The sequence below is a fragment of the Candoia aspera genome, chromosome 3 (assembly GCF_035149785.1).
Source record: "Candoia aspera isolate rCanAsp1 chromosome 3, rCanAsp1.hap2, whole genome shotgun sequence".
NCBI classification, from domain to species: Eukaryota; Metazoa; Chordata; class Lepidosauria; order Squamata; family Boidae; genus Candoia; species Candoia aspera.
The window spans coordinates 112,902,217-112,914,019 of NC_086155.1; the positions used below are offsets into that span (position 1 = coordinate 112,902,217).

Consider the following 11,803-nt stretch of genomic DNA (forward strand, 5'->3'; position numbering starts at 1 on the left):
CTGGGTCATGGTTTGTTGTCGATGAAAACAGAGAATCTGGGCTTCTGCTTTCTTACTATGGCTAATATGGGATGAACAGGAGTAAAACCTTCTCTGCAGGTTTGCAGGATATTGCATCTTCTTGGCTCCATCTTTGTTGTCTTTCCTGAAAGAAATGTTAGATCTATGTTTGGATTTAGTGTCTGTCATAGCAGGAAGTATGGAGAAGAAAATATTAAAATGCTGGCTGCAGATGTTTGTTATGTTCAGTAATTTACAATTGTAATATAAAGAAGGGAATTTCTGTTTTGATCTGTTTACTTATAGCTGTGCATTTTTCCTGCAATAATGCCACCTGGTCCAGATGTTTGTCTGACTACCTAGTAAGTGCTTATGATCAGCTCAATGAAATAAGCTTGTTCCTAAATCTCAGTCATGTTGTATTATGCTGAGAATGGCATATAATATAGGGCTGTAATACAGATGACAATGTTTGTCTTCTCATGAACTTAGATGTTCTTAGCCAAATCAGCTTTTATCTCCCTTTTTCTTTTTTATCTGTTTGCAATATATACAGGCTTGTTATTAGGATTACAGGTATGTTTTTTAGTGTCTTGAATGCTCTGAAAGCAATATCCAAATGTTAAATAGCATTATTATGTTAGCTTTGGAAATGATCAGTGCTTATCACTGAAAGAATCCAGTGTATGTAGAATTACATAACTTCCTTATATGCTTCTACCTCTAATTCCAGGCCTCCTCCTTTGCTCATATAGTCCATCATTTAATTGCACTGTCTCACCCACAGACACTGCCCTTAAGCCAAGAGTCACACGTGAAGCCAACATTGATAATTTTTTGCCATTTTTGAGCATATATACTAAGGGGACATTTTTTTTTAATATGCAGTTAATAAAAAAGAATCCATCACTTTAAAAGGCAGTTCTTCACATGTCCCAGCTAATCAATGAGGACGATGCACGTTGGTTCTGAAAAACACAATCTTGTGAATTCATATTTGTCCCACCTCTGGTTATACACGGGAGCCTGCATAGTTTGCTAGAGAATGGGCTGAAAAGAAGGGATCACGTGCACTGTCTTTTTTGTGCTGCAACCTGACTCTTGCCTTTGCTGCCAGGCTTTCTCATCTTTGCTGCAAAAAAGCAGACTGATTATGCCTCTTCAGTGAATCAGCGGATTGCTGATACTGTGTGTTGCCTGCTTTCCCGGCTTGTGATTTTTGCAATGCATACAAATAGTGTAGCTGGGATCTCTTGTCATTTCAAAAAGAACTTTTCACTTCCTGCACTCTTGTCACCCCATCATTTATTTTTATTTCTTATTAAATTTGTATGCTGCCTGATTCCCAGTGACTTTGAAATTTGCCCTTCAAATCCATGAATTCAATACTTCTCCTTCCTCACCAAGCAGTTACTTGAGCGAGTGCGAAAAGACACTTTTACTGCAGCACAACATCCTGCCCTTTCCATTGCATGCTGGAGTTCCAGTCTATATATCATAGGTGGAGTTCTAAGGAAAATTTGAATTGGAAATAAGGCAAGTTAGAAATGCACACTTCAAATAAGTTTAGAGACTCTTTATATTTCCCCATTTTACATCAGATTCAGGGTTTATACCAAGATGGAGCAAACCCCTAATTTTTACTCACTATTTTAGCATTCCTGAGTCTTCTTTCCTGTTCAACCTGAGTATAGTAGAAACTTTCCTATGAAGTAATGTTAATCAGACTCATTTAATCGAAGATGGTAGTCCTAGAATATTGGAATACTTGCCTGGCCTCCTAGAGAACATGACTACAGTAAGTTAAAACTACTTGTTTAGCTGACATTGTTTCTGCTATTCTACTGTGTTGTCTTTTTTCCCTCCCCAAGTTTCTGCTGAAATTTTGCGGAAAAATCTGGACCAGATGAATAAACAGATCTCAGATCTACAGCGTGATGTTAACAATTTCCCCAGTAGTTCAGAAGAGAAGGACAGATTTGTGGAGAAAATGACCATATCCTTCAAAAAATGTGCACTGAGAAATGTTGAGAATAACCTATGAAAGAAAATGTATTATTTATGATACTGAGGGACAAAATCTATTTCTCACTGGGGTTTCAGAATGAGGAAAACGCTGAGCAGACTGCTTCAGCAGATGGGTGGTTGCAAAGATCAGCTGTCAGAAAGAGCAAGTTCCCTAAGGCCATCAATATGCTTATATTCTTTAAAATACATAAATTATGAATTAATAACTCACAGTATATTTAAAATTAATTTTAAAAATCATGCTGTATGAGTAAACTGAGTCTTTGTGCCCTATGAAAAGAGTTGCAGTCATGGAAGTACATTATTTGCAGTCAGTCCATGGCCTTTCCAATGGCTAGAAGCTAGTGGAGTATGAAAATGATGGGAATCACAATGACCTAATCAGAATTTACTTTGCAAAAAAAGAGCTTTGTTAACGTAGAGGAATTAAACACAGTTCTAATGTAATCATATGGAGTTATTTTATCAAGCTGCCTTTTGTATAGAAAGGTGGGATAGGAATCTGAAACATACTGGTGGACTTCCGGGGATAGTGATGGCAGACTGAACACGGCTCCACTTTTGTGGAGCCGGTGGCTGCAGCGAAAAGAGGAGCCAGAGTAGGGATCGGCTCCTCGGGATTTCTGTCCGGATCAAGGAGAGAACAAGGATCACCCTCGTTTGCTCCAAAACAGAATCTCTCTGTGAAGATATCATTAAATAGTGATCTCCAGTGGGTTTGAGAGTTCTGGGAGCTGAGAGAAAAATCATCTTGCTTAAGCTGCAGTTCGGTGCCTTTTAAGGAGACACTGGGTTTGCCTGCTTCCTCTTTTAATTACTTTAGGAAGCTGCTTTTTATTGATTTCTTAGAAGTTAAGAACCTTCCGAAGGACAAGTTTTATTACATGCTGGGAGAATCTCTAACCTGGATGAAAGAAGCTTCATGTAAGCATAAGGATTAAAACAAAAAGATTTATTTTTTGGAAAACAGCAAAAAGACTAGAATGTGGATTCTGGAAAGTTAAGGGGTTGATGTACTTGAAAAAATATTTCCTGTGGGTGTTTAAAAAATTTTAAAAGAATATATGAAGATTTTGAAATTAATTGTAAAAACTCCTCTCATGGGAAAGTTTTGTTGACTGGAAAATAAATAGATGATAAGAGGACACTTAAAGGTTAACTAGAGGGAACCAGAGAGAACAAAAGATTATAATTAAAAGAGATTTACAATGGAGCATACTACTTGACTATAGAAGAAATTAAGGCTGTTGGGAACAATATATTCAGGAATTACTTACAAACTGTCTTATACTATAACAGAGAATATAGAAGAGCAACAGATTTTATTAGATAAAACAGTGACTGTGGCTGATTTGAATGCGGATTTGGATTTTAAAAAAATGCTGGATCACAAAAGTGATATGGAAAAAGATGCTGTGGATATGAAAACGGATTTAAAAATGTCAGAGTATAAGAGTGATATGGAAAAAGATGCTAAAATTGATAGACAAATGAAACCAGCAGATGTCTTAACAATTAAAGGGAACATACAAATAATAAATCAGAGTGACTTGCGAAGACTTCCTACCTTGGATTTACAAAAGGAGTGTGTTAAACCAACGAAGCTGTTTCTGGGAGGAGACAGACAGAAATTATTGAAGCTGTTCCTGAAAGGAGACAAAGACATGATAAGAAATGAACTTGTGGGACATTATTTGACAGGATTAAAGATCAAGCTTTTAAAAAGTAAACAGAAGCTCTACAAAGTGAATCTATTTGATCAGGGTTAAAATATATATGTTGTGGTTTCTGGTAGTTATTAGTGAGATTTTTTTTGACCAGGACTGTATGATGAGGTTTTAAGGATCTGTTTATAAGTGTGGAGAGATTTCTTTTGCTTTACTTATTAGAGGAAGTGACAAGTGGATTACAAAATGGATTTTTTAAAATTAAGGTTAAAATACATATGTTATTTCTGGTAGCTCTTAACAGACTTTTGCTAACTAGGACTGTATGATGATTTTTATACTTTGATTATTGAGAAGAGATAAGATATGGGAAGAAAAGATTTTTTTCCCCTTTTTTCCTACTAGAGAAGGTGCTAAGTCACTGAAATTGTTTATATTTGTCTGGAGGAAGGGGGGGTCATCTTTTATATGTCCTCTTTTTCTTTTCTTTTTTCTATCTCTTCGCACTTCTCTTTTTCTTTTCTTTATTCTTTATATTTTCTTAGTTTGTCTTAGTCTTCTATCTTTGTATTTATAAGCCCTAATAAAATTATTGTTAAAAAAAGGAATCTGAAACATACTAAAAGTACAAAATGCCAAACTCTTAGCAACTTTAAAATAACTTACACTCAGAAAGTATATTTGCAACTGTTGGAAGTCTTTAACTCAAGTCTTACAGCTTTGTTAAAGAAGCCCAAGAACAGTATGAGAAGCTACGAATGATGCATGCAAATATGGAAAACCTTTATAAGGAATTAGGACAATATTTCCTGTTTGACACCAATAAGATATCCATTGAGGAGTTCTTTACAAATCTGCGCAATTTCAAAAATATGTTTGTGGTGAGCATCCATCTATCTTTTAACTACAATATGAGCCTCTGTTTATATGGGCTGTGTTTTTGATATCAGGCAAAGCAACAAGCAAAATACTTTGAAACAATCTCAAATTGCATGACACAAGAAGGAGGTGGCTATTTTCTGTTGCATATGCTGCATATTTTGCTACTATTGTGCATTATGTTATGTTTTTATATGTTTGTGGATTTTTGGTCTTTCACCTGACCTTCCACACTTGATTTATTTATTTGCTTGCTTTACTTCATTCCTATATTTTTATATCACCATATTTCCAAGGACTCATAGGATTATAATTGTCAGTGTTGCCCATTATGGATAAGCTGTTTGAGATTGATCAGAATTGTGGTGAAGTGTGTTTGCTGGATTGCAGAAAACTACCTAGAGACAAAATCTCAAAAAATAGGTCAATACTTATTCAGATAAGAAATATTGCTAAATGTGTTCAAGTTGTAGCTGTTTTGTATGTCGACATCCATTATAAATCCAAACACTCAAAAGGTTTTTTTTTTAAGTTGTGTTTATTAGTTTACTAAAATAATATAAGCCAGAGGAGATGTATAGTATATAGGTGAGGGCTTACTGGGGTAAGGTTGTATTTAAACAGTGATATTTGTAGTGAAAGTAATGTTCCTATTTTTATCTGAAATGTGAGTAATATGCTCTTGTGTGTCCTCCAGTATCTGGTGTTCAGGGATACATTACCTGTATATTTTTGATTCCATTAATTTTTATGGATAAAAGCAGTAAATAAACCTGTTATTCATAAATCCATCACTCTTTACTTACCTTCTTTTACATGATAGCCAGCGTTGCATTCTTTTATTCTGCTGAATGAAAAATGTGATACGCATTTCATTGTTACGACTTTCTACTTGTTTATCTTATCACCTAACTGTGCCTTATTTTCAGCAAGCTGTGAAGGAGAACCAGAAAAGGCGTGAGATGGAGGAGAAGATGCGCAGAGCTAAATTAGCAAAAGAAAAAGCAGAGAAGGAGCGTCAAGAGAAACAAAAGAAGAGAGAACAACTGATTGATATGAATGCAGGTACTGTACAATGAATATTGTGGATTATATTAATTCTTGTCTCAGTGGAAAACAATCTGCAAAGGGAAGAAGAGTGCTTCCTCTTCCTTGGCAATATCAGAAGGGCACGACTTGAATGTGACTCAGGGTCTATCTAGTCTTCACTATGGGCCAAATAAAATCTATAGGGATTTCCCATCTGGTCTGCAAGCTGTTTACTAAGGTCTCAGTCTCCCAGTCCTTGTTCTCTTGCTTCTTATTCCCCTGTCCAAACTCTTTCAAAAGGTAAAAAGTGATCATTTCTGGTCTGCAGCTGCTTGACTGTGAGAACTACTGTCTATACTTAATAGATTTAAAACAGCCTGCCTTGGACTTATTAGAGGACATTTACTTGAGCGACTACCTGTCTCCCATAGTATCTGCCTGGCCAATTTGATCTTGCAGGGTTTGCGTGCTCTTGGTTCCTTCAGTTAAACAATGTCATCTGTTAGGACCCTGGAAATGTGCCTTCTCTAGTAGTGCCTGCCCTCTGGAATGAGGTTCCTCCCCTAGATCTGGATGGTCCCCACTCTGCTATTGTACAGAAGAACCATGAAGATCTGGCTCTTCACCCAGGCCTTTGTGAGACCCCTTCTTTCCATCTGGTCTGTCGCTCATGCAATCTTTTATTGATTTTATTGTAATTTCTTTGTTGTGAGCTGCCTGGAATTATTGGGAGTCAGGCAGTTTAATTTATTATTATTGTTGTTGTTGTCTGCTTTTTGGTGGGGGACATTAGGGAATTGGACAGAAAGAATGCATGAATGTAGCATATGTGAATATAATGTGGACAAAATTGTGGACCATATGGCTGCAGGGCCCAAAATAAATTCCCCACAATTGCAGCAGACCGCTCCAGAAAGTACTCAATACAATAGCAATTCCTGTATTCTTTGCCACCTAGCAGTTGGTTTTCAGAAGTACAGTAATTCTCTACATGGAAGTGCTACATAAATTCAGCCCCTCAGATTGACAGCCGTATATCTGTGTATTTTTTATCTCACTCATAAATAATCACGTAGCTCTCAGCAGTAACAGTTTTCAGGTTTATATGTAGTGGTTAAAGATGTTTCCAGATGGACAAATATCTGTAAATAAAAATACCTCTTTTTTATAGAAAGCTATATATATGTACACACACACACACATCCATTAATTCATTAATTCATGTTTGGGGGGAAAATCCATGTTTGAAAGATGAAAATTGCATAATAAAAACCTCCTCTTGAAGCATCCTTGATGCATACTGTACATTATACAATTCTGCATAGAAATTTGAGGCAGAAAATAGTATAAGTCACACGTATAGGGAAGGAGCTATTTGCATGCAGCTTTTTGGTATATATTTACCATGTTCATATGCAGTAAAATTGTTAAATATAGTTAAATTAACTATTAAATATAGTTAATTGTTGCATTTAATGTACTTATGATATTTTCCCCTGTTCATTTCTTAGAGTGTGACTCTTAGCACATTGTATAAATACATTGTGCAGTTTAAATACAAGAACATTGTACAACCCTTCTCTAATTGATAAAAAACAGATTACTTAATCAGATGTTTTCATAGATCTTTCATATTGTAGCAAGCATTCCCTTGCTCTTGTTTCTTAAAGACATTAATGAAAGATATGGATCTATTGGCTTATATTAACATTGGCCAGTTTGTATTTCTAGTAGTCCACTGCAGATTTTTGAGATTCTGGTTCTGATAAGTTAAGTGACCCTCTTCAGAAGTTAAATCTTCTGAACTACAGTACTCCATTTTATGCTACTTTCTTGTACAAAGGGATAATCTTCTCTTTGCTGCTGAAAGCATACTTTTACTACTAGATTTAATGGTCTTTGGGATGATAAAGGTCTGTAGTTTTTGCTGCAAAGATCTGACAGCTGGAAAGAAGAGTCTGCTATTTTTACTGTTATTCATTATTAACATCTAAAGCTGCTTTGTTTCTCTGTCTCCCATCTTCTGAAACAATTCTGCCTTTTCCCACCATCTCCCCACTCTTCCCCTCCCCTAATAATTAACTGTGCATACACAGGCAGTCCCTCTCTCAAGATCTTTCTTCATGCATCTGATCAAGTGGCCTAGAAGCCACAAAAGGTTATGTGATGATACATTTATTAGTGTTTAAGATGTCATATGACTCTTGGCTGTTCTCTTTTTTTTTTTTTTTGCTGCAACAAAAAATCCGGCTACCCCTTTCTTGGAACATATGGACTCAATTACCATCCCTCTCTATTTCCTGACTCCCACAATTTCCTGCCAGTTCTCTCTCCTTTTGAGTTGCTTGAAGTTGTGCTAAATGACATGCCATTTGGTTTTCCTCACATTCTTTTCCCCTTCCCCCACAACTTTGTCTTGAGTTACTGTGGTGAAACACTGCAATGTTTAATATATCTGCAGAGAATCCACATTTGGCAGGGTAAAAGAAGGCTAAAAGGGACTTTAAAGGACTTCATAATTCTCACAGAACCATTCCCATTCCAGCACAATTATTTCTCACTGCTTGTAGAGACATTTCTCTGGGGAGGGGCCCTTTGCCTGCTCCCCCCCCCCCCCATTTCTTTTAACTTTAAGGACAAGGCCTTAAAATCCTTTCCAAATCAAGGGAACCCTGTATTGTAACAACGGTTTTGTTACCATGATCCAAAAGTACCCAAATTCATTATTTAATATCTGTTTATCAAAAACATCCCTGTCTAAAACAATGTACATCTCTTAGTGCTACTAATGTTTTTGTGTAATTCTTTGGGAAGCCCCAAAATGTTATGCTGGTTAGATAATCAAGTTGGAGGAGCAAGAGGAAAAAATAAGTGAGTATTTAAGTTTTGCCTTTGGTGACTGACTTTTCCTCAAATGTGTCAGCAGGCAGATGGAATGCCTATTTAGCTGCCTCTGTCACTTGTGTTTTTTCCATCATCTATCATGTGGCTGTTTTTGATTGCCAGATGGCTCCGAACTCCTTTGTATCTCTTTCTTTCAAGGGATGGCTAAGCTGTATTCCCTGAACAATATGTTTCTAAAAGCAGTGTCAGCTTGAGATAAAATTGGTAGAAGGGAAGGTGCACAAAAATGTTGCCAACTCATTGTCACCTTGTCGCTTTTACTAAAAAGACAGTAATTGTGGTCACAAAGGAGCAGCTGGTCTATCATTCTTTGTACAATTGCATCATTTATGTGACATTCCACATGAAGTTGCACCAGTTAAAATACTGAGTGTGAGTATGCACACACATGGAGCTGAACATGGCTTTCAAAATGTCTACCTTACGTACACTGAAAGGAGTGTACTTCCTTTGCTTAAGTAATCTGGAAAAAACAGCTGCATCGTATGCTTTTTAATTCCAGTTCCATAAAGCTGTGCCCTCTGTAACCAGGGTCTCCCTCTTTTTCCTAACCGTGCCATGGAGTCTTTCTGGTGGAGTTGGAAAAGGGGATTTCTGTGGCAATTTCTCTGCAGTTTTCACTTGCTGTTCTTGAAGGCATTAATGAGGGCTTCCAGAATGGATTGGTAACACTCAGCAGTTTATGTTTGCCAGCAGGTGGCAGTACAAACAATCGATTCAGTCTACCTAAAACTGAGCAGATGTTCTAATGTGATTTTATAAGGTTTATGTTTTGTCAGGAGCTGTTACTATGGAAACCAGATTTTGCAGGCTGCTCATGAAGTTGCAGTTAACACATTCAGTGCCAGGCTGATGAGAGTTGGGGGAGGGACATGTATAAATGGAATAGGAAGTACTGTAGTCCTTGGGGGCTTCTCTTTTAAATATATAGCTTGTAGAGTCTGTGTTAAAGATCATGTATGATCTTATTTTCAAAAGTTTGAACCCCCGCCCCCCCCCAATGGTTCTTATCCTATCATACTTCCCTTCCCTCCAGGATAGTGCTGGCTTTCCTGCTCCTATTGAAAGAGATGCCAAATTACTGTTTAATCCACTTGTTCTTTTTGTTAAGCCTGCATTTAAATATTTTTATGGTTGTCCCCAGAGAGGCTCAGCTACTTGTCTAGCCAAAGAAGGCATTGACAAAACATAGTCTTTATCACAGGAGCAATGCAGGTACTGTTCCTGTTCCTGGTTTTTGGACCAGGAATCTGCTTGTTGCTAGGGAAACAACTGGCCTGCTTCAACCAGTCTTCTTAATACTCAGACTGCTGTGGAGAGTGAAAAGTAGATCAGTGGAAAATGCATAGCACTAAAACCCTCAGGGTGCTAATCATTTCAAGCCAGCAGAGTAATACCATAGCCGGGCTATTAAAGGCTATTGGAACTCAGTAGAAAGTCTGTGATATATAAAGGACGAGGTGGGGTGTTATAAGGAATTTCTCTTGGTTATCCCTGCTTTAGATCCAAATCAGCAATGCATGTTTATAAAACAGATACATGTTGACTGAAGGACATGTGCATCAGAAACTTTTTCAGGAAGAAATTTTTTAAAAATAATTCTTTTTAAAATCCTCCCTTGAGCATTCTCATTTTATAAAGTGTCTCCCAATTTAAGACAAAGGAAAGTACCTTGAGAAGCATTTTTATGTAATCTGTGTCTTCACACAGTAAATTTCCACACATGGTCAGCTGTTTTTTTTTCCCTCGAGTATTTTAATTGACAATTTTATTCTCTTTATACACACTCTAGAACACCCATAGTCTTGAGTTCATAATGCTACTCTGTAGGTATAGGTGGCGGTGAAAATAACAAGAAGTCTCCATTTTTTGTTCTTGCAGAAGGTGATGAAACAGGAGTTATGGACAGTCTACTAGAAGCCTTACAATCGGGTGCAGCCTTCCGTAGGAAAAGGGGACCACGCCAAGGTATTGTTTTGCTCAAATGTCTTCAACTGTCAAATAACCACTTTTTTCAGAGCACCATTGTGAACCAACTCTGTTTTGGAAGTAGAATACAGAACTGAATAGAAAGAAATTTCTGTTTGCATTGTGAAGATAACAGGGCTTTGATGTCTCTGCCATGTAGTTCATACATAATATAAGAGAGGCCAATATAATGTAGAATATAGTTATTGGATCAAGTTATTCAAATTTTGTTTATCCATGAAATTCAGTGTCAATTCAGTGTCCATAGATGGTGGTTGTAGGGATAAAATGGGGAAAGCCCATGTACATTGTTTTGAACTCCTTTATAGAACAACAGGCTATACATACAGACTTTATAGAAACCAAGAAATAAGGCCAGAATAGGGGATATGCAAATAAAAGAATAGCCTTGATTTTAAATGACAGTAATAACAGACAGCTTATTGAGCTTGCACATCAGTATATTCCAAGTGTGCCCCTGATTTCCTTCTATATTGCTGACTTCTGCCACTCATGAAACACTACAGTATGCTGAGGGTAAGTGTATGGGATACCTGACCCTCTGTAAGGGCTGAAGCTGGCAAGGCAGATAAAAATGTTATTAAGCAGATGGAAATAGTAGAGGGATTTTTTTTTGTATTAACAGGGATTTAGTTATATCACTGCCTTGATGTGGGGTATTGCTAAATCATTAATTCAAGTTTGAATTATTGCATATGAGTCTTATAAAAGAAGCAACAATTAGCTAGACATAAAGTTTTAGGGGATTTTGGTGTAGTGGTTAATGTATCAGGCTAGAAACTGGGAGACTGTGAGTTCTAGTCCTGCCTTAAGCACAAACCAACTGTGTGACCCTGGTACAGTCACTTTCTCTCAGCCCTAGGAAGGAGGCAATGGCAAACCAATTCTGAAAAACCTTGCCAAGAAAACTGCAGGGACTTGTCCAGGCAGTCTCTGAGAATTGGACATGATTCAATGGATAAAAAAAAAGTCTTAGGGGATGAATTAAAGAATTATCAATTCTTTATGTATTCCATCCATCTCCTAAGCAAAACAGGTTTCTAGTCTCTGATAAATATGAAATTAAACAAGCTTTATTTTTCCAAAACAAAATTTTAATTACATTGCATCAGGCAATGATTTTGGGAAAAAGAACAAAACTCTAGGTAATAAAAGTGGGAAGATCAGAAGTCTAGAAGTTATTTACCTTCAGGTTCTAACAAATACAGTGTATATTGTATTGTATTGTATTGTATTGTATTGTATTGTATTGTATTGTATTGTATTGTATTGTATTGTATTGTATTGTATTAATGGGATATATATAT

The 11,803-nt window shown here is 36.7% G+C and overlaps 1 protein-coding gene across 1 annotated transcript in view; it reads left to right on the plus strand.

Moving 5' to 3' along the window:
* DIAPH1 (diaphanous related formin 1) overlaps window positions 1-11,803 on the plus strand; it is a 71,482-nt gene that overhangs the window by 55,829 nt on the left and 3,850 nt on the right. The window contains exons 23-26 of the mRNA XM_063298639.1: window positions 1,872-1,996; window positions 4,412-4,576; window positions 5,504-5,639; window positions 10,389-10,475. Coding sequence (XP_063154709.1) covers window positions 1,872-1,996; window positions 4,412-4,576; window positions 5,504-5,639; window positions 10,389-10,475 — 513 coding nt within the window. The remainder of the gene's footprint in view (window positions 1-1,871; window positions 1,997-4,411; window positions 4,577-5,503; window positions 5,640-10,388; window positions 10,476-11,803) is intronic.